Source organism: Scyliorhinus torazame, chromosome 6 (genome assembly GCF_047496885.1).
Source record: "Scyliorhinus torazame isolate Kashiwa2021f chromosome 6, sScyTor2.1, whole genome shotgun sequence".
NCBI classification, from domain to species: Eukaryota; Metazoa; Chordata; class Chondrichthyes; order Carcharhiniformes; family Scyliorhinidae; genus Scyliorhinus; species Scyliorhinus torazame.
In genome coordinates this window covers 207,544,936-207,568,466 of record NC_092712.1, presented here as the reverse complement: position 1 = coordinate 207,568,466, position 23,531 = coordinate 207,544,936, and the positions used below count along the sequence as shown (strand labels likewise).

General features: G+C 47.9%; 1 protein-coding gene across 1 annotated transcript in view; it reads left to right on the top strand.

The window, feature by feature from the left end:
• Window positions 1-23,531, top strand: part of nek10 (NIMA-related kinase 10) — a 460,338-nt gene that overhangs the window by 402,959 nt on the left and 33,848 nt on the right. The window contains exon 30 of the mRNA XM_072509340.1: window positions 9,176-9,230. Coding sequence (XP_072365441.1) covers window positions 9,176-9,230 — 55 coding nt within the window. The remainder of the gene's footprint in view (window positions 1-9,175; window positions 9,231-23,531) is intronic.

The following is a 23,531-nucleotide window of genomic DNA, read 5'->3' as shown; positions in this document are numbered from 1 at the left end:
GTTAGGTCAAGGCAGAAGTCTTTAGTTAAAGCTAGTATCGTATTAACCCACAGTCTAAGTATGTTTAAACAGTTAATGATTCAATAAAATAGTGTTGCACTATTTCAAGTGTTGGTGACCTGTATGTGATCCAGAACACCCAACACATCATGATACCAAGAGTGGTGGGATACTAGCACTTCTTAGACCTACCTGCAAGTGATCTGCCTTCCGCCAGCATTCCGTCATCCTGCAACATGGACAACATCAGCCCGCCGCCGCCTCTCCGCATCGCCGGCAACCTCGGGGCCAACTGGAAGATTTTCAAACAGCGCTTCCAGCTCTTCCTCGAAGCCACGGAAGGGAGGGCGCCTCGGACACCAGAAAGATTGCTCTTCTCCTTTCCACGGCCGGGGATCATGCCATCCACATTTTCAACTCTCTCACCTTCGCAGATGATGAAGATAAGACGAAGTTCAAGACGGTCCTCCCCAAGTTTGACACTTACTGCAGTGTAGAGGTGAATGAAAGTTTTGAACGCTACGTGTTCCAGCAGCGTTTGCAGGGTAAGGATGAAGCTTTCCAATCCTTTTCACGCACCTCCGCATCTTTGTGCAATCTTGCAGCTACGGGCCCACCTCCGACTTCATGATACGCGACCAGATCGTTTTCGGTGTTCAGTCGGATCCCCTACGTCAGCAGCTCCTCAGAGTAAAGCAACTCACCCTAGCGACCGCCATCGAGACCTGTGCCTTACATGAAAACGCCACGAGTCGGTATTCCCATATACAAGCGGCTGAAACGGCGCGGCAAGGTCCCCATGAGGCGGAACGGGTCCAAGTGATTGAGCACCTCCAGGGCCTCAGCCTGGATGAGGGTGGCCATTTTGCGCGCTTTTCGCGGACTCCCGCGCTTGTACGCACCAAACGAGGGGACGGCGACGTTGAGGAACGTAATGCGCAGGCACGCACCATGCACGACTGCACCGCGCATGCGCGTTGGTGCAGCGAACATGCTGACGTCACAATGTGCGGCAACTGTGGCTCCGCCCATTTAATGCGACAATGCCCCGCAAAATCTCGACAATGTCGACGATGTGGAAGACTTGGCCACGATGCTGCCTTCTGTCGAGCAGCTCAGCCTGCCAACTCCCATCGCTTCAGCCAGCCTCGCAGGAATGTTCGGGCAATTCAACCCACGGTCACCGAGTCCGATGCGGACCTCCCACACAGAGGTGACACCAAGGACCCGAAGGCGCCTTTTCGAGTCGGTGTCGTAACGAAAAACAGGCTGTCCCCGAAGCAAAGTCACCAGCCGCTGTCAGTATACAGCATTGATCCAGACGATGAGTGGTGTGCCACCCTGACGGTCAACCGATCCCAAATACGATTCCGCCTGGACACTGGTGCCTCCGCCAATCTCATGGTGTGGTCTGCTTTCCAAAGCCTTCGTGTCAAACCAGCCATCCTTCCATCGGCCTGCCAGCCATTGGACTACAATGGCAACATCATTCCTGCTACTGGCTCGTGCCAAGTTGAAGTGACGCACAAGTCACGGAAAGCCATCCTTCCTTTCGAGATTGTGGCTCCTCGAAGGACTCCCTGCCCTGCGCACAGGCGTACAAGCTGTTGACCCTCGTTCAAAGAGTTCACTCTCTCCCTCCTGGTGACACGCCTGCCTTCCAGGACGCTGACTTCAGGGCGCAACTCGACGCCATCATTGACCAGCAACGCAACTTCTTTGAAGGCATGGCCACGCTCCCATATACTTACAACATCCTACTCAAACAGAACGCCACGCCTGTGGTGCATGCACCTCGCAGAGTCCCAGCACCCCTCAAGGACCGCCTCAAGCAGCAGCTGCAGGACTCCAAGACCAAGGAGTGATCTCAAGCGTTACGGAACCAACCGACTGGGTCAGTTCTATGGTATGCGTAAAAAAGCCTTCCGGCGAGCTGAGAATTTGCATGAATCGCAATATCATGAGGGAGCATTATTCAATTGGCTCGCGCCAAGCTCTTCACCAAACTTGACGCCTTGAAAGGATTCTGGCAAATCCAGCTCGACAAATCCAGCAGGAAACTGTGTACCTTTAACACCCGCTTTGGCAGATATTGTTACAACAGGATGCCGTTTGGGATCATATCGGCTTCAGAAGTGTTCCACAGGATCATGGAACAAATAATGGAAGGCATTGAAGGTGTTCGCGTCTATGTCGACGACATAATCATTTGGTCCACCACCCCGCAGGAGCATGTCAGTCGCCTCCAGCGCGTGTTCAAACGCATACGGGAGCAGGGCCTACGCCTCAACAGAGCCAAATGCTCCTTTGGTCAGACGGAACTCAAGTTCCTTGGGGATCACATCTCCCAGTTGGGTGTACGGCCAGATACGGACAAGGTGGCTGCTATCACAGCCATGAAAACGCCAGAGAACAAGAAGGCGGTCCTCAGGTTTCTGGGCATGGTCAACTTTCATCCCTAACCTCGCCTCTCATACCACTGCTCTCAGGAACCTGGTCAGGAAGACGACAGACTTCCAATGGCTTCCTGCCCACGAGCGCGAATGGAGACAACTCAAAACCAAACTCACCACGACCCCGGTCTTAGCCTTTTTTGATCCAGCGAAAGAGACCAAAATTTCGACTGATGCCAGCCAATCTGGCATTGGGGCAGTGCTCCTGCAACGCGATGTGGCCTCATCATGGGCCCCCGTTGCATATGCGTCACGCGCCATGACCCCCACGGAACAGCGCTATGCGCAGGTAGAAAAGGAGTGCCTGGGCCTGTTGACCGGTGTTGTCAAGTTTCATGATTATGTGTACGGCCTTCCCCAATTCACCATCGAGACCGACCATTGCCCGCATGTCAATATAATACAGAAAGACTTGAACGACATGACACCTTGCCTCCAGCGTCTGCTCAAGCTCCGGCAATACAACTTCCAGCTGGTATACACCCCGGGCAAAGACCTAATCATTGCCGACGCTCTCTCCAGGGCAGTCAACACTCCATGTGACCCAGCGGGATTCGTCTGCCAGGTTGACGCCCATGTGGCTTTCGTGGCCTCCAATCTACCTGCCACGGATGACGCCTCATCCAAATTCGCCGCGAGACAGTGGCTAACCCTTTGCTACAGCGTGTCATGCGCCACCTAACAGACGGGTGGCTCAAGGGCCAATGCCCGCACTTCTACAACATAAAGAGGTGATCTGGTGGTCGTCGAAGGTGTTCTCCTGAAACTGGACCACATTGTCATCCCGCACAGCATGCGCCAGCTCATCTTGGAACAGCTACACGAGGGCCACCTTGGCTTGGAGAAGTGCCGCCGACGGGCCTGAGAGGCAGTGTACTGGCCCGGCATCAATGACGACATCGCCAACACAGTGCTCAACTGCCCCACTTGTCAGCGCTTCCAGCCGGCCCAACCACGTGAGACCCTACAGCCCCATGAGTTGGTCACGTCCCCTTGGTCCAAGGTCGGCATTGACCTGTTCCACGCACTGAGCAGGGACTATGTCCTGATTGTAGATTACTTTTCAAACTACTCGGAGGTGGTACGTTTACACGACATCACATCATCCGCAGTCATGCGTGCCTGTAAGGACACCTTTGCTCGACACAGCATCCCACTCACTGGGGTGTCGGACAATGGCCCCTGCTTCGCAAGCCAGGAATGGTCCAACTTTGTCAGGAGGTACAACTTTGTGCATGTGACACCCAGTCCCCTGTACCCCCAATCCAACGGCAAAGCGGAGAAGGGCGTCCACTTAGTCAATCGGCTCCTCTGCAAGGCTGCCGATGCTGGGTCCGATTTCTGCCTTGCCCTGCTGGCCTATCGCTCGGCCCCACTGTCCACTGGCCTGTCGCCAGCCCAGCTCTCATGGGTCGCACCCTGAGGATGACGGTGCCGTCCATTCATGTCCCAGACCTTGACCACATTCCGGTCCTTCAACGAATGCAACTGTCTCGTGCACAGCACAAGGCGGCTCATGACTCCCGTGCAGCTGATCTCCCTGCTCTGGCTCCAGATGACAACGTCCGCATCCATCTTCCGGATGGTGGCTGGTCTGCAACCGCTGTGGTTTTTCGGCAGGTGGCTCCCCGCTCGTTCCTGGTTCGTCTACTGGATGGCTCCATTCTGCGCCACAATCGACGTGCCCTTCATCTCGTTCCACGCTCGCTACCTGATCTTCCACCATTGCCACACCCTCCTGTTGTCCCTGACCTGGACTATGCAGAGATTCCGGTTACTCTGCATCCTCCTCACTCTGACGCAGTCCAGCCCACTCCTCAGCCGGCGGCTCCCGGCCCACCCTTGAGGCGGTCAACCAGAATTCGTCGCCTACCTCAGAGACTTAATTTGCGAACTTTGTGGACTTATGGACTATCTGATTTGTTCTGTTCTTCCGTTTAATCGTTCAAGTGGTTTGTATATAGTGTTCATCTCATTATTCTTGTGACACACTGTCTTTTTTCTGCACCAGGCACCTTCCCAGGTAAATAGCTTAGTTTTTATGTACATAGTCCTATAAATATTTCGCACACATAGTCAGGAACATTCACTATACACTATTTATTGCCACGCAGGTACATTTTTTATAAAAGGGGGGATGTCATCATATACACCAGTATATCATGGTGCAGACCCACACTAATGGACACACAGTGGGACCAATCAACATACACAACACCCCAGCCAATCACCAGTGAGAGCACACGCACTATAAAGACAGGGAGCATCAGAGTTCCCGTTCAATTCGAGTTGCAGCTAGCTAGGAGGACAGAGCTCACAGCCTGCAACACAGACATTCACCATGTGCTGAGTGCATCGACTGGTTAGGACAAGGCAGAAGTCTTTAGTTAAAGCTAGTATTGTATTAACCCACAGTTTAAGTATTTTTAAACAGTTAATGATTCAATAAAATAGTGTTGCACTATTTCAAGTGTTGGTGACCTGTATGTGATCCAGAACACCCAACACATCAGAAACTGCTGGTGCCAGGTCCCTGAGGGAGACGGTATCCTGGCGGCCGTCGGGGAACGCCACGTAGGCATACTGTGGGTTTGCATGGAGCAGGTGCACCCTCTCCACCAACGGATCCGTCTTGTGGAGCCCGCACATGTTTACGGAGAAGCACGGTTCCCTGAGCTGTGAGCCAAGTTGGGAGTGATACCCCGGATGTGGACTTCCCGGGGAAGGCAAAAAGTAGCACTGCAGAGTAATGAGCAAATGGAATGTAGTGCATCAGGGAGGACCTCTTGCCAGCGGGAGGCCGGTAGATTTCTGGAACGTAGGGCCAGCTGGATGGCCCGCCATACCGTCCCATTCTCCCTTTCTATCTGTCCGTTTCCCCGGGGGTTGTAGCTCGTCGTTCTGCTGGAGGCGATACCCCTGCTGAGCAGGAACTGACGTAGCTCATCACACATGAATGAGGACCCCCTGTCACTGTGGATGTAGGCGGGGAAGCCGAACAGAGTGAAGATAGAATTAAGGGCTTTAATGACGGTGGCAGACGTCGTGTCGGGGCATGGGATGGCGAAGGGAAACCGGGAGTATTTATCGATCACACTGAGGAAATATGTGTGTCGATCGGGGGAGGGGAGGGGGCCTTTGAAATCCATGCTGAGGCATTCAAAGGGGCGGGAGGCCTTCACCAGGTGCGCATGGTCCGGCCGGTAGAAGTGCGGATTGCACTCCGCACAGACCTGGCAGTCCTTGGTGATCGTCCTTACTTCCTCGACGGAGTAGGGCAAATTTTGTGCCTTAATGAAGTGGTGCAACCAAGTGACCCCTGGGTGACAAAGACTGCCGTGTATGGCCCGGAGTCGGTCTACCTGTGCACTGGCACATGTACCTCGGGATAGGGCGTCTGGGGACTGGTTGAGTTTGCCAGGGCGATACTTAATCTCGTAATTATAGGTGGAGAGCTCGATTCTCCACCGCAAGATTTTATCATTTTTGATCTTGCCCCGCTGTGTGTTGTTGACATGAAGGCTACCGACCGTTGGTCAGTGAGGAGAGTGAATCTCCTGCCGGCCAGGTAATGCCTCCAATGTCGCACAGCCTCAACGATAGCCTGGGCCTCCTTTTCGACAGATGAGTGCCGAATTTCAGAGGCATGGAGGGTGCGGGAAAAGAATGCCACAGGCCTGCCTGCCTGGTTGAGGGTGGCGGCAAGGGCGGCATCCGATGCGTCGCTTTCTACTTGGAAAGGAAGTGTTTCGTCTACAGCGTGCATTCCAGCTTTGGCAATATCAGCTATGATCCGGGCGAAAGCCTGTTGGGCCTCGGCCGTCAGGGGGAAATGAGTGGACTGTATGAGTGGGCGGGCCTTGTCCGCATAGTTTGGGACCCACTCTGTGTAATACGAGAAGAACCCCAGGCAGCGTTTGAGGGCCTTGGGGCAGTGGTGGAGGGGGAGCTCCATGAGGGGGCGCATGCGGTCAGGATCGGGCCCCAGATCTCTGTTCTGGACTACGTAGCCGAGGATGGCTAAGCGGTTTGTACGGAACACACACTTCTCCTTGTTGAGGTTGAGGAGAGTGGCGGTGGGGAGAAATTTAACGAGGTTGGCGTTGTGGTACTGCTGATCATGGCCGCAGATGGTCACGTTGTCTAGATACGGAAACGTGTCCCGCAAGCCTTACCGGTCGACTATTCGGTTCATCTCCCTTTGGAAGACCGAAACCCCATTGGTGACCCCAAAGGGGACCCTAAGGAAGTGATATAGCCGGCCGTCTGCCTCGAAGGCGGTGTATGGCCGGTCCGATTTACGGATGGGGAGCTGGTGGAAAGCGGATTTCAGGTCCACCGTTGAGAAGACCCGGTACTGTGCAATCTGGTTAACCATGTCAGATATGTGTGGGAGGGGGTACACGTTGAGCTGCGTGTACCTGTTGATGGTCTGGCTGTAGTCCATGGCCATTCTGTTTTTCTCCCCAGACTTAACCACTACCACTTGAGCTCTCCAGGGGCTGTTGCTGGCTTCGATGACTCCCTCCCGAAGCAACCGCTGGACCTCGGACCGGATGAAGGCCTTATCAAGGGTGCTGTACCGTCTGCTCCTGGTGGCGACGGGTTTGCAATCTGGAGTTAGATTGGCAAAGAGGGAAGGAGGATCGGCCTTTCGGGTCGCTAGGCCGCACACAGTGAGGGGTGGTCAGGGTCCGCCGAATTTAAGGGTCAGGCTCTGGAGGTTGCACTGAAAATCCAGGCCGAGGATAAGTGCAGCGCAGAGGTTAGGGAGGACGTAGAGGCGAAAACCGTAGAACTCTACGCCTTGGACTGCGAGCGTGACCGTGCAGTATCCCCGGATCGCTACGCTATGGAATCCGGAGGCCAGGGAGATACTTTCATTGGTAGGGTGTACCTTAAGGGAGCAGCGCCTTACCGTATTCGGGTGTACAAAGCTCTCGGTGCTCCCGGAGTCCAGTAGGCAGGAGGTCACATGGCCGTTGACTTTCACGCTGGTGGATGCGTTGGTCAGAGTATGTGGTCGGTCCTGGGGATCACAAAATGGCGGCGCCCATGGAACGCCGTTGCGGGGGTGGAGCAAGATGGCGGCACCCATGAAACACACGTGTTGTGCGGGGGAGAAGATGGCAGCGCCCATTGCTCGCACATGGCCTGGGGAGGAGGGGAGGATAGCGGCGCCTATTGTCCGTGACCGGGGGAGGTGGGGGCTGCCGCTGAGCGGGCCTGGCACACTGCTGCGTAGTGGCCCTTCTTCCAGCAGGCCTTACAAAGGGCAGCGCAGGCCGGGCAGCATTGGCGGGGGTGTCTTTGCTGGCCGCACAAATAGCATCGGGGCCCCCCGGAGATCACTGGCTGGCGCGTAGCGCAGGCGTATTTGGTGGGTAGCGCCCCCGCTGGGGCGACTGCCTGTGGGGCCCATGAAGCGTAGGAGGAGTGGGCCGTGCAGTTGGGGACGTAGGACTGGACATTGCGCAGGGCGACCGTCATGGAAAGCGCTAGTGTTTTAGTCTCTGCGAGGTCGCACTTGGCCCCTTCTAGGAGCCGCTGCCTGATAACATCAGACCCAATCCCAGTTACAAAAGCGTCCCGCATAAGGAGATCTGAGTGCTCCTTAGCTGTAACGTCCTGACAGTCACAGTCCCGAACTAGTGGGATCAGGGCCCTCCGAAGTCCTCAATTGACTCACCAGGTAGTTGAGTACGCGTTGCGAGCACGTGTCTGGCGAAGAGCGTGTTCGTCTTCTGCTCATAATTTTCTTTGAGTCAAGTCATGGCATCAGTGTAATTGGGCGCATCCTGGATCAGCGGGAAGACTTTGGAGCTGAGTCTGGAGTACAATATTTGAATCTTCTGAGCCTCTGGAACAGGGGTCGGCGCCGCCTTGATATACGCTTCAAAACAAGCCAGCCAGTGCTGGAAGTCCTTTCTGGCTTCGCTTGCGTGTGGATCCAGCTGCAGGAGATCTGGTTGAATCCGGAGGTCCATCTTCTGAATCTGAAACTTTAGTCAGGTCCCTCCAGAGCCCGGTTTCTGACACACAAACAGTTCCAAAAGATCCAGTCCAGAGTTTCTTCATGGTGCTTTTGGATTCTAGTACCTCCTCAATGCCAATAAAATACTCTTTTAATTACTACTGCTCAGCACAATGACCTGTTCATTTTAATCTTCTGGTTGCCATTAATAATGCACTGAAGACCTGCTAGTCATATATTAAAGATCTTGCACATAGAATACACTTCCTTGTAAGTACCATATTTATATTTCATGGCACAATTATTTTCGATGAGTTCCGTCCGGTTTACCATGAGCAATATCACAGGAGGTATAATGGTATAACTGAAAACAAAGTTCAAGATCAGTAATATTGTAGATATGCTACATCAAGTGAGCATGTAATTCTTTCACAAATGAAACTGGACAAATTTAGATCGCAGCCACATTGACATAGCATCACTCCACTTTCGGAGGTCACAATAAAATATATATGAAAACTCATGTAATTTTGGAAATTATTTTTGGATTATTTTTATGTTGAAGAGTATTGGGCTTTTATGAAATCATGCAAGTTCATAAAAATGTATTTGTAACCTCCCGTGTACCTGTAGCAAAATAACTTCTTTCCCACAGAATTTAAAACATCTTCCAGGATCTAGTGAGTTAATTGTATGAAAAATGTTTGCTATTGTAAAAAAGTGAAAAAGTATTTTTTTCCCCCTGCAGCTACTTTACCAAGAAGTATCAGTTCTATTGGCACTGAGATCCAATATCAGGCTGAGTAAGTATTCTGCACATTGTTACTTATTTGTATTGTATAAGCCTTCTCAAATTTTCATTTCAATGTGATGAAGATGTTGGTTCACAACCAGAGGACTGTAATATTAGCAAGTCATTCTCTTGGCTTCAAAAGGTGATGAGTGAATTTATCATGATCAACAACATTTCTGAAATGCCTAGTAAAATGATGTTGGACACAATGAACGCCTGCAGCATAGCCACAATAATTATTCACATTTTACATAGCAAACATGCAATAAAAATATAAACTTGGTCCTTAACCAAAAATTATAGGATCTTTTGCTGGCTCACAACCCTTCAATTTAAAATTCTTAGTCTCCTGTTTAAATCATATTATGGCCTCGCTCTTCCATGACTCTGTAACCTTCACCTGTTCTTCAAACTGTTGAGAATTTTGTGTTCCTCCAATGTGCAGCTCCCACTCTTTTCACCCATATTATTGCCAACTGTACCACCAGCTATCTACATCCTGTTCTCCATTAAAGATCCTACGTAAAATACGTATTTTTTGCCCAGCTTAAAACCACTCCTTTTAATATCACCTCCTTTAGCTTGCTGTCCATTTTTTGTCTTCTGTGAAATCTATTGCATGTTTTTCTTCATTAAATGCCCTATATGGATGCCCTATATGAATGCAAGTTTGTTATTGTTGTAAATTTCAAGGCAATCACTTACATCTATAGAATACTCTGAAATGTCCATGTCAGTTCCCTCTGAATTCATAGAAATCATAGAATTTACAGTGCAGAAGGAGGCCATTCGGCCCATCGAGTCTGCACCGGCTCTTGGAAAGAACACCTTACCCAAGCCCACACCTCCACCCCATCCCCATAACCCAGTAACCCCACCTAACACTAAGGGAAATTTGGATACTAAGGGCAATTTAGCATGGCCAATCCACCTAACCTGCACATCTTTGGATTGGGAAGATTTAAAAATGGTGGCGGAGGGGTCTTATTCTGGGATTCCAATCGCCATTCCTATTTTGAGAGATTTATTGTGCTCTTAGATGAGGCCGCACTCAGCAATCATGCACTTGCCTACTTCATTGCAAATGTGGGCATTTCAGAACCCCACAATTTTGATGAAGTCAGACAGGCTTTTGCAGGTGACGTGGTTCACAGCTCCTCCAAGTAGTCATGAAACATGGACGTGCCTAGTCTGGAACTGGAAACCTTTTGACAGCTAGGTTTAAAAGGTATTGCCAACCTCACATGTCGTATTTAGATGCTGCATGATAACTTAAGTATGTTTTAATGTAATGGTTGATGATAAGGCTTTATTCTTAAAAGGTAAATGACCGTTGTATTGATCAGCATTGTGTAAGTGTTCACCTGCATTTTTCTCCATTCAATATTATTGAGAATCTGACTTTAATGTATCACCTGGGTACAAAGCACTCATCTTGGATTGATTTAAAATCCAGAGATCTGTTGAGCTTTGAGATGGCCATCTGGTGAACCAGATGGATGACTTCTTTGATTGACAGGTTGACCGTCTGTTCACGATTTCAAACGTTTCTCTGTATTCAGTTTTAGAATCGTTGTTGACACAGCTCTGAAGGGCATTTTTAGCTTTGTTTGACAATTTAATTTTATGAGCTTGTAAGAACCTTAGACTGGATTTTACTGGGTTCCATGGTCCCCACCTCCTCGGTTATAAAGAGGGGGGGTCGCCGATGATGCCAGGAGCTTCCCCGCAGCAATTTGATTCTTGGAGCAGCATTCATTTCTTTAAGGCAAGACTTCCACCCATTTCTTGAGCAACCACATGTAGAGTATTGTGCCCCGTTGGTCCCCTTATTTGAGGAAAGATGTAGTGGCATTGAAGGCAGTTCAGAGGAGGTTCACTAGATTGATTACAGAGATGAGGGACTTTTCGTACGAAGAGAGATTGAACAGTTTAGGCCTGTACTCTCTTGAGTTTAGAAGAATAAGGGGAGATCAAATTGAGGTATACAAGATGAGGCAGCATGGTAGCACAGTGGTTAGCACAGTTGCTTCACAGCTCCAGGGTCCCCATTTTGATTCCCGGAATGGGTCACTCTCTGTGCTGAGTCTGCACATTCTCCCCGTGTCTGCGTGGGTTTCCTCCGGGTGCTCCAGTTTCCTCCCACAGTCCAAAGATGTGCAGATTAGGTGCATTGTCATGCTAGATTGCTCAGAGTGTCCAGAAACGTTAGGTGGGGTTACTGGGTTACGGGGATAGTGTGGAGGTGTGGGCTTAAATAGGGTGCTCTTTCCAAGGGCTGTTGCAGACTCGATGGGCCGAATGGCCTCCTTCTGCACTGTAAATTCTAGGATTCTATGATAAAAGGTGTGGATAAAATAGACGTGGAGCAGATGTTTCCTCTTGTGGGGCATTCTAGAACAAGAGGTCATAGCCTTAGGGTAGGAGGTAGCAAATTCAAAACTATTTCTCCCAAAAGGTTGTGAATCTGTGGAACTCGCTACCCCAGAGTGAGGTGGATGCTGGGACATTGAGTAATTTTAAGGAGGAGTTGGGGACAGATTTTTAATTGGTAATGTGTTGAAGGGTTATGGAGAACGGGCAGGACGGTGGGGTTAAAGCCAGGATGAGATTAGTCATGATCGAATGGCAGAGCAGACTCGATGGGCTAAATGGCCTAATTCTGCTCCTATATTTTATGAACTTATGAATACGGTCTTTTGGCCAATTCATTGGCCACCAGCCAACCAATCGAACCAAGTCCCACCCCATCTCTCGGGTGCCACAAAGTTTGAGCTCTGTTGCTCAAAAGTTAGCAGTGTGTTCTCTTTTGTAACTTTTGAATTCCTTTTTTCCCCTGCTCACAATTAAGGTATATGTCCATTAAACATCCATGGATCAAAATGATTACTGCAAAAAAATAAAGAAAGGGAAAATAAATGCACTAAATGAGAAAGGAAATTCCATCTGACGGCCATTAAACCTTAAAATGCGATTATTTATCTGTTTCCCCCAACTCATATTGGGGCCTCCTTCTTCATATAGGGATTTGTATATTTGTTAGACATCCTGATGTTCTTTGTGGATTTTGGATGTTAAGATTTTCTTTATCTCTGCAATACCTGAACCCTAGCTGTATCCTTCATTCAAATATTATGAGGTCAAGTTATGATCTCATGCATCATGGTGAACAGGTTTAACTTTGTCAAAGGATTATCTAATTACAGGATCAAGTTATAGGGTCATAGAGGTGTACAGCACAGAAAAGGCCCTTCGGCCCGTCGTGTCTGCACCGGTCAAAAACAACCACCTAAGTTTCTAATCCCATCTTCCAGCACTTGGTCCATAGCCTTGTCTGCCTTGGCATTGCAAGTGCACATCTAAATGCTTCTTAAATGTTATGAGGGTCTCTGCCTCTACCACCCTTTCAGGCAGTGTGTTCCAGACTCCGACCACCCTCTGTGTGAAAACGTTTATTCGCACATCCCCTCTAAACCTCCTAACCCTTACCATAAGTCTATGCCACCTGGTCATTGATCCCTCCACCAAGGGGAAACGTTTCTTCCTGTCTACTCTATCTGTGCCCCTCATAATCTTATACATCTCAATCACGTTCCCCTTAGTCGCCTCAGCTGCAATGCAAACTGTCTTGGTGGATTTACACTTGAGATTCTTTTTCATTCCATTTTTCTTTGGTTGTTAGTTGGCTGAGGAGTAAAGTATCTTTAGTATTGAGCATAATGAGTTTGGGTCTTCGCTTCAGGTTTAAGGCTTCTCTGTAGGCTGACCAAATACATCTGATTATTGTTCAGCAGCACCTTTAATAAATGAGAAATAAAGTATCAGAATAGACAGCCCACAATCAAGGCACTGTTTCTATCTTTGTCCAACCTGGAGAGCATCCAACCATGTTATATAGAATGAGTACTCAGAGTACAGATTGATTGTTCCAACTTTTCTGCTTGAGAGACAGGAACAGAACAAAACTTTTGTTGCAGTAATGTCGAGGCAGACTTACATGGAAACATATTGTGCCTAGGCACAGGGCTCTGACCAATGGGGGGGGGGGGGGGGGGGCATGCTTACCGATTGCTTTGTGGGCACCAATCAGAGCCTGACAGCTCCGAATTTGCTGAATGAGCCTATCAGCAGGCAATACAGAGCAACATTGGGTTCTGATTGGTTGAGTCCCCCTAAAGCAGAAAAACACTGTTGAGAGATTGTTGAGAGGTGATAGTGACTTGGAGGGAGAGAGAACAGTAACAGTAAATATCTGAAAAATATTTTTTTGAAAAGAAGCAGCCAGGTCTCTGACCCAGGGCTGAGGAGGCCAGATAATCAGGCAGGTAGCCTGGGCAAACAGCGAAGCAGGGCACGTTGATGAGGGCAAAGTGAGGAGGCAAGCCCTGGCTGGCAGTCATCGAAGGGAGCAGCAGGGTGCCTCTCAACCCCCAGGCCAGGATTGAGGAGGGTGGACGGGTAACTGAAATGTATAAAAAAAGCAGCAGCAACTTCTGACCCAGGGCCAGGGGGCTGACGAGGCCTGATAGCCAGGCAGGCAGTTAATGAGACAGCAAAACGTCCAAGGTCGCCGTCGAGCAGAAAGCGAGGTGAGGTGCAAAGGCCGAGGAGGTGCCGGCGGTCGCCGAGGGGAGCAACGCAGTGGGGCATCTCAGGCCAGCAGGGCTGCGGACAACTGAGAAATGAGCCAAGAATGAGACGAGGAAGCCAGATAGCCAGGCAGCCAGTGTGCCAGCACAGTTCCCGAGGTCGTTGCGAGCAGGGGTCGAGGTGAGATGCGGGGGCCAAGGCGGTTCTAGCGGTAGTTAAGGGTAGCAGCAGGGTGACACAACCCCCCCCCCCCCAGGCCATGCACAACTGAGGGCAAGATGAGGCCAGATAGCTAGGCAGGCAGCCGAAGCCATCACCGAGACAAGCCAAGATTGTCACAGTCGAGGGGAGCAGCAGGTGGGACTTGACTCACAGACCAGGGCAGCTGAGCATGAGGCCATACCATAGCCAGGCAGCCTGAGCCAGCAGCAAAGCGGGGTCATCGAGATCAGCAGAGGCAACTTGAACACCATGGCTGAGGAGCGCAAAAAAAGCATGCTCTTTCAGAAAATTCATTCAGTAAAATCAAGAAATATCAGTCAATATGAAGCGACGTTATCAATCTAGCAGTCATAAGCATAGAAAATTGAAAGCGAGGCAAGAGGATGAAGCGAGGTGAAAAGACAGTTTGCCATTTTACTTCAGAAAGTTCAAAGTATTCATTCTCATCCACCAAGGGTATGGCTAAATTATCTGATGACTTTGACTTGCCGATTTCCGGAGATACCGCCTGAAAAGTTGAACAAGAAGTGGACTCTGAAATGGCAATGCAACTACAAGATACTGCTGATTCTTCTACTGAAGTGAGGGAAGAAACCTACCCTGAAGACATTACCTTATAGCCAAAATCTGTTCCACTGGGAATGATAGAATATTTTGTACTAAATAAACCAGAAAACATAGGTAATATGGAAAATTTGAGAAAAGGTTTGAGCTTGGAGGCCAAAAACAGGTTGGAAGTCTTCATAAGCCTCGTTTTCTGAGGGTGAAGAGAAATGGAATGATGGAAACTAGAAACTGGTTGATATTTTATCGGAAACCTCTAAGGCAGTCTACTGTCACGTTTGTAAATTATTCCCTGATCTTAACAAAGAAAAACAAGTATTACTCCAACTGGAGAAATGTTGGAAGAGATCTTGCTGGTAATGAAACTTTCAAAGCACATATTAATCTATGTGCGTATTCATTTAAAGATATTAGTCAGAGGAGAAACAGCAGGATATATCGGATCAATACATGGCTGGAAAGATGGTGCAAGGGAGAGGGTTTCAGACTCCTGGGACATTGGGACCGGTTCTGGGGGAGGTGGGACCAGCACAAACTGGACGGGCAGGACTTATGTCCTCGGATTAGTGTTTGCTAGTGTGGTTGGAGAGAGTTCAAACTAGAATGGTGGGTGATGGGAACCTAAACAGGGTGACAAGGGAAAGAGAAACAAGGACAGTAATAAAAGAAAGAAAAGTGAAATGCAAAAAAGGTAGACAGGGTAATCAAGGGCAAGAGACAAATAGGGCCACAAGATAAGGAAAAGTTAGGATGATTAAAAATAGCCTGAAGCTTTGTATCTTAATGCATGAAACATTTGGAATAAGGTAGACAAACTGACGGCACAAATCGAGGTAAATGGATATTATCTCATAGCCATTTTGGAAACAAGGAGATCAAAACTGGGAACTTAATATTCAAAGACATTTGACCTTTCAGAAAGACAGGATGGAAGGAAAATATGATAGGGGATAGCACTGTTAATAAGAGATGAAATGACACCCCTACTCAAAAAAGAAGGGAGGCAAAACGCCAGTAACTGAAGGCCGATTGCACTAACATCTATTGTTGGAAAAATGTTGGAATCTATTATTAAGGAAGTAATAGCAGCACATTTGGAAAATCAAAATCTAATCAAGCAGAATCAGCATGGCTTCATGAAAGGGAAATCGTGTCTGACCAATTTATTCGAGTTTTTTGAGGAAGTCGCAACCAAAGTGGATGGAGGGAAACCAGTCGATGTGTTGTAATTGGACTTCCAGAAGGTGTTCAAAAAGGTACCTCGCAAAAGGTTATGTCACAAGATAAGAGCCCGTGTTACTCAAGGTGGTATATTGGCATGGATAGAGAATTGGCTAATGGGCAGGAAACAGCAAGTGGGTATCAGGGGTTCTTTTTCAGCTTGGCACCCTGTAACCAGTGGGGATCCACAAGGATCAGTGCTGGGACCATAACGGATTAGAATATATATTAGTGACTTGGAGGAAGGAAGTAGATGTACTGTAGCCAAATTTGCAGATGACACAAAAATAAGTGGAAAGGCAATTTGCAATAGGGTACAAACAGTTTGCAAAGAGATATTTATAGGTTAAGTAATAGGGCAAAAGGTAGGCTAATGCAGTATAATGTGGGAAAATGTGAAGTTGCTAATTTTGGACGGAAAAACAAAAGAGCAGAGTATTGTTTAAATGGAGAAAAACTGCAGAAAGCTGCAACACAAGCCTTGGGGGTACTTGTGTATGAACGCAGAAAGCAAGCACACAGGTTCAGCAGGTACTCAGGAAGGTTAATTAAATGTTGGCTCTTATTTCAAGGGAGTTGTAGCATATGATTAGGGAAGTCTTGCTGTAACTGTACAACATAGTGGTGAGACCACATCAGCAGTACTGTGAGCAGTATTGGTCCCCTTATTTAAAGAAATATATTATTTCATGGGAGGCAGTTCAGAGTTGGTTCACAAGGATGAACCCCGGTATGGAGGTGTTGGCTTGTGAGCTAAGATTAAACAGGTTGGGACTCCATTCATTGCAATTTAGAAGAATGAAAGGTGATCTCATTGAAACATAGAGAGCGAGATTCTCCAATATTGAGGCCAAGTGTTCGCACCGTCGTGACAGTCGTCACGTTTCACGACGGCGCGAACAGGGCCCGGGCACAACCTATTCTGGCCCCCATAGGGGGGCAGCACGGCGCTGGAGCAGTTTACGCCACTCCAGCCTCCTTACGCGGCGTCAAATGGGCGCCACGCCAACCTGCGCATGCGCAGTTGGGGCAACTCAATCCTGCGCATGCGCAGGGAACTTCTTACGCACGCCTGCCCCAACCCAATATGGGGTCGGTGTTCAGGGGCCGGCCGTGCCAGGAAGTAGGCCGGGGGGGGGGGGAGGCTGGCCTGCCAATTGGGCCAGACCCCATCAGAGGCCCCCCCGGTGAAGGAGCCCCCCTCTCCTCCACAGGCCACCCCCTGAGCATTCCCGCAGAGTTCCCGCTGGCAGCGACCAGGGGTGAACGACGCCGGCGGGACTGTCATTTTTTTCGTCGGCCCATTCGGGCCGGAGAATCGCCGCTCACCGTTTGCGGGAATTCTCCAAGCGGCCCGCCGCGATTCGCGCGGCGCTGGTTTCGGGGAGGAGGTGGGAGAATCACGTGCGGGGATCAGGGTGGCATGGCGCAATTCGCGCGGCGCCCCGGCGATTCTCCTACCCGGCGGGGGGTTGGAGAATCCCGCCCTTAGGATTCTTAAGGGCTTGGCAGGGTAAATGCTGAGAGGAGTTTCCCCTCATGGGAGAGTCTAGGACCACAGGGCATAGTCTCAGATTAAAAGAGTTCCAATTTAAGACTGAGAGACTGTTCCAATTTAAGACTGGCTGAAGCTGCCCCCACCATAAACTTAAATTAAACTAATTAATTAATTAGGGATGGCTGGTCAGGTGATGTGCTTGAGCTGCTTGATGTGGGAGCTGGCAGATCCCATTGCGAGCTGCAGCGACCACATCTGCAGTAAGTGTTGGCTGCTCGAAGAGCTCCGGCTCAGAGTTGATGAGCTGGAGTCTGAGCTTCAAACACTGAGGCACATCCGGGAGGGGGAGACTTACCTGGACACTGTGTTTCAGGAGGCAGTCACACCTGTCAGAGTAAGTAGTTTAAATCCTGCCAGTGGCCAGGGACAGCAGGGTGTGACTGCAAGTCAGGCAGGTAAAGCGAACCAGCAGTCAGGAACTCAGGAGCCTCAGCCCTTGACTCTGTCCAACAGGTATGAGGCACTTGCTCCCTGTGTGGATGGCGAAAAGGGTTGCAGGAAGGATGAGTCAGCTGACCAAGGCACCATGGTTCAGCAGGCCATTCAAGGGGAGGGAGTAAATAGGCAAGTTGTAGTTGTATGGGGATTCTATTATCAGGGGGATAGATAGTATCCTTTGTGAGCAGGATAAAGAGTCCCGCATGGTATGTTGCCTGCCCGGTGCGGGACATCTCTGACCGGCATGAAAGGATACTGGAGAGGGAGGGGGAGGATCCAGTTGTTGTGGTCCATGTCGGTACCAACAACATGTGCAAGTCTAGGAAAGAGGACCTGTTTAGAGATTATAAAGAGCTAGGATTCAAATTAAAAAACAGGTCCTCAAGGGTCATAATCTCCGGATTACTGCCCGAGCCACGTGCAAATTGGCATAGGGAGGCAAGAATAAGGGAAGTTAACACGTGGCTGAAAGAGTGGTGTGGGAATGAGGGGTTCCTTTTCATGGGACACTGGCATCAGTTTTGCGACAGGGGGGGACCTATACCGTTGGGATGGTCTCCACCTGAACCGAGCTGGGACCAGTGTTCTGGCGAAAAGAGTAAATAGGGTGGTCAATAGGACTTTAAACTAAAGATTGTGGGGGAAGGGAAAGTCAGGGAACCAAGAGGTGAAGTAATCAGCGGGGAGCGTAGCTGCTTAGGAATACAAAAAAACACGAACAGACAAAACTCAAGAGTGGTTACGATTGTCCCCATCCCACAAAATATGACACAGTGTATGGAAAGGCTCAGTAAACCAAGGTCCACCACACTAAGAAAACAAAAAGGGACGGTCAATAGAGAATTAAAGGTGCTATATTTAAATGCGCGCAGTGTACGGAACAAGGTAGATGAGCTTGTGGCCCAGATTGTGACTGGCAGGTATGATGTGGTAGGCATCACAGAGACATGGTTGCAGGGGGTTCAGGACTGGCATTTAAACATCCAGGGATTCACAAACTATCGAAAAGACAGAGGGGTGGGCAGAGGGGGCGGGGTTGCCTTGTTAATTAGGAATGAAATTAAATCAATAGCACAAACGACATAGGGTCAGATGATGTGGAGTCTGTGTGGGTAGAGTTGAGGAACCACAAAGGCAAAAAAACCATAATGGGAGTTATGTACAGGCCTCCTAACAGTGGTCAGGACCGGGGGCACAAAATGCACCATGAAATAGAAAGTATATGTCAGAAAGGCAAGGTCACAGTGATCATGGGGGACTTCAATATGCAGGTGGACTGGGTAAATAATGCTGCCAGTGGACCCAAGGAAAGGGAATTCATTGAATGCTTACAGGAGGGCTTTTTGGAACAGCTTGTGATGGAGCCCACGAGGGAACAGGCCATTCTGGACTTACTGTTATGTAATGAGCCAGACTTGATTAAAGATCTTAAAGTAAGGGAGCACTTAGGAGGCAGTGATCATAATATGGTCGAATTCAATCTCCAATTTGAAAGAAAGAAGGTAGAATCAGATGTAAAGGTGTTACAGTTAAATAAAGGTAACTACAGGGGCATGAGGGAAGAACTGACGAAAATCAACTGGGAGCAGAGCCTCGTGGGAAAGACAGTAGAACAGCAATGGCAGGAGTTTCTGGGAGTAATTGAGGACACAGTACAGAGGTTCATCCCAAAGAAAAGAAAGGTTATCAGAGGGGGGATTAGGCAGCCATGGCTGACAAAGGAAGTTAGGGAATGCATCAAAGCAAAAGAGAAAGCCTATAATGTGGCAAAGAGTAGTGGGAAGTCAGAAGATTGGGAAGACTACAAAAACAAACAGAGGATAACAAAGAGAGAAATAAGGAAAGAGAGGATCAAATTTGAAGGTAGGCTAGCCAGTAACATTAGAAATGATAGTAAAAGTTTCTTTAAATACATTAAAAACAAACGGGAGGCAAAAGTTGACATTGGGCCACTCCAAAATGACGCTGGTAATTTTGTGATGGGAGACAAGGAAATAGCTGAGGAACTGAATAAGTACTTTGCGTCAGTCTTCACAGTAGAAGACATGAGTAATATCCCAACAATTCCGGAGAGTCAGGGGGCAGAGTTGAATATGGTAGCCATCACAAAGGAGAAAGTGCTAGAGAAACTAAGAGGTCTAAAAATTGATAAATCCCCGGGCCCAGATGGGCTACATCCTAGAGTTCTAAAGGAGATAGCTGAAGAAATAGTGGAGGCGTTAGTTATGATCTTTCAAAAGTCACTGGAGTCAGGGAAAGTCCCAGAGGATTGGAAAATCACTGTTGTAACCCCCCTGTTCAAGAAGGGAACAAGGATAAAGATGGAAAATTATAGGCCAATTAGCCTAACCTCGGTTGTTGGCAAGATTCTAGAATTCATTGTTAAGGATGAGATTTCTAAATTCTTGGAAGTGCAGGGTCGGATTAGGACAAGTCAGCATGGATTTAGTAAGGGGAGGTCGTGCCTGACAAACCTGTTAGAGTTCTTTGAAGAGATAACAAATAGGTTAGACCAAGGAGAGCCAATGGATGTTATCTATCTTGACTTCCAAAAGGCCTTTGATAAGGTGCCTCACGGGAGACTGCTGAGTAAAATAAGGGCCCATGGTATTCGAGGCAAGGTACTAACATGGATTGACGATTGGCTGTCAGGCAGAAGGCAGAGAGTTGGGATAAAAGGTTATTTTTCGGAATGGCAACCAGTGACGAATGGTGTCCCGCAGGGTTCAGTGTTGGGGCCACAGCTGTTCCCTTTATATATTAACGATCCAGATGACGGGACTGGGGGCATTCTGGCTAAGTTTGCCGATGATACAAAGATAGGTGGAGGGGCAGGTAGTATGGAGGAGGTGGGGAGGCTGCAGAAAGATTTAGACAGTTTAGGAGAGTGGTCCAAGAAATGGCTGAAGAAATTCAACGTGGGCAAGTGTGAGGTCTTGCACTTTGGAAAAAAGAATAGAGGCATGGACTATTTTCTAAACGGTGACAAAATTCATAATGCTGAAGTGCAAAGGGACTTGGGAGTCCTAGTCCAGGATTCTCTAAAGGTAAACTTGCAGGTTGAGTCCGTAATTAAGAAAGCAAATGCAATGCTGTCATTCATCTCAAGAGGCTTGGAATATAAAAGCAGGGATGTACTTCTGAAGTTTTATAAAGCATTAGTTAGGCCCCATTTAGAATACTGTGAGCAATTTTGGGCCCCACACCTCAGGAAGGACATACTGGCACTGGAGCGGGTCCAGCGGAGATTCACACGGATGATCCCAGGAATGGTAGGCCTAACATACGATTAACGTCTGAGGATCCTGGGATTATATTCATTGGAGTTTAGGAGGTTGAGGGGAGATCTAATAGAAACTTACAAGATAATGAATGGCTTAGATAGGGTGGATGTAGGGAAGTTGTTTCCATTAGCAGGGGAGACTCGGACCCGGGCGCACAGCCTTAGAATAAAAGGGAGTCACTTTAGAACAGAGATGAGGAGAAATTTCTTCAGCCAGAGAGTGGTGGGTCTGTGGAATTCATTGCCACAGATGGCGGTGGAGGCCGGGTCGTTGAGTGTCTTTAAGACAGAAGTTGATAAATTCTTGATTTCTCAAGGAATTAAGGGCTATGGAGAGAGAGCGGGTAAATGGAGTTGAAATCAGCCATGATTGAATGGTGGAGTGGACTCGATGGGCCGAATGGACTTACTTCCACTCCTATGTCTTATGGTCTTATGGAGATGAGGAGCAATTTCTTCTTGTGGGAATGAGTCTTTGGAATTCCTTGTCACAGAGAGCTATGGGGGAAGAGTCCTTGTGTATGTTTAAGGCTGAGATAGAAAGATAATTGATCAGTAAGGGAATCAAGGGTTACGGTGAATGAGCAGGAAAATGGATGTGAGGAATGTCACATCAGCCTTGATCCTATTGAATAGCAGAGCAGGCTCGAGGGGCCAAATAGCCTTCTCCTATTCCTATTTCTTGTGATCTTATGTAAATTATCTGGAAAAACTGACTCTTTGAAAAGGAGTGTTCTTACTGGAGGAAAGTGCTGAGACATGTTGTCATAGTCAAACTGCTGTCTTCCTCGAAGAAGACATGATGAGTCATCATTGTCAACTCGAAGAGGTAACTTTTTAGCCTGCCTTTATTATCTCAGTGAAATTGACGAGCTTCTCAAAGATCATTTGAAAAGTTAGCAATATTGTGGCACAGGAAAGATCAACTTTTTAATGCACCAAACTTATGATTACTTCATTACTACAATGGCAGAGCGGCTCAGAAACCCAGTCATTAATGAAGTCAAAGATGCCAAATACTATTCCATAATAGTTGATTCAACACCAAATGTCAGTCATGTGGACCAATTAACATTAATTTTAAGATATATGACCAGTGATGGTGAAGTTGCAGAGCGATTTCTCTGTTTTGCCCAGCTATAATCCCATACTTCTGAGTGTCTGGAGACGATGGTTTTGGAAGTCATTGTAAATTTTGGTTTGGTTTTCACAAATGGTTATGGGCAGTGCTTCGATAATGCTGCAAAAATGACAGGAAAATATTCAGTTCTACAAGCAAGGCTGAACAATGTGAGCCCTTGCGCATTATTCATCCCATGTTCCAGTCACTACTTGAATTTAATCTGCAATGCTGCAGCGGAATCATGTGAGGCAGCAGTACATTTCTTTGACTTTATTCAAAACTTGTATGTTTTATTTTTGGTTTCCACACATCGGTGGAATATGTTGCAATCACGCTTGGAGCAGGCACAGGGAAAACCTTTGACAGTCAAAAGAATTTGAGACGCCAGGTAGTCCATTTGTGAAGATGCTGCTTTGGCTTTGAAACTGAACTTTATTCATATAAAGGAAACTTTATCAGACATAGCTGCATCAAATTCAGAAAAACCACATGTGAAACTGAAGCAAAATCCTTAGCAGTGAAGTTTGGAAAGTGGGGTCTTGCAATTTTTACTGTTTTGTGGATCTATTTTTTTCAACAAATTAGTGCTGTCAGCAAATCACTGAAAAATGCTAATACAACTTTATTGAATGCTGCACAATTGTTGCCTCAGTTAAAAGTTTTGTCATGAAAGTTCAAAATGATGATAGCTGGATGGAAGCAGAGGAAATAACATTGACAATAATGTTAATGGGTCCCACTGATGATGAGAAGTGTACAACACGCAGGAGGTTATTTTTCTATGAAGCTAGAGACAATGAAGTCACTTTAAAAGGGAAAGAGAAGATGATCGTTGAAACTATCAACGTTATTTGTGACACAAGTAGAAGTGAATCTCTGAAGAAAACTGTTGATTTATTTTGTGTGCTTTTCGACAAAAGTTTAGATGACAATGCTAAAAGCCACTACAGTAAAAAATTAAGTGAATTCTACCAGGGGGCACAGACACATCTTTTTGCAGATGAAGTGGAACAATCCATTCATTTCATTGATAATAATGAGCTCTGTTCTTTGGGACCACCAGCTGATTTGTACAGGCATGCACGTGATGGTTTGCAGGCAACCTTTCCAAATGTGGAAACCATTCTGAAAATATTTTTGACAATAACTGCCACTTGCTTCTGGTGAACGTAATCAAAAAGAGTGACATATTATTTGCGAAGTACACTGAATCAGGAACATTTGAAAAGTTCAGCAATATTGACGATTGTAAGTGTGTCTTTATAAGATTTTATCTCCGATGATGTAATGGATAATTTTGTGAAGGAATAGT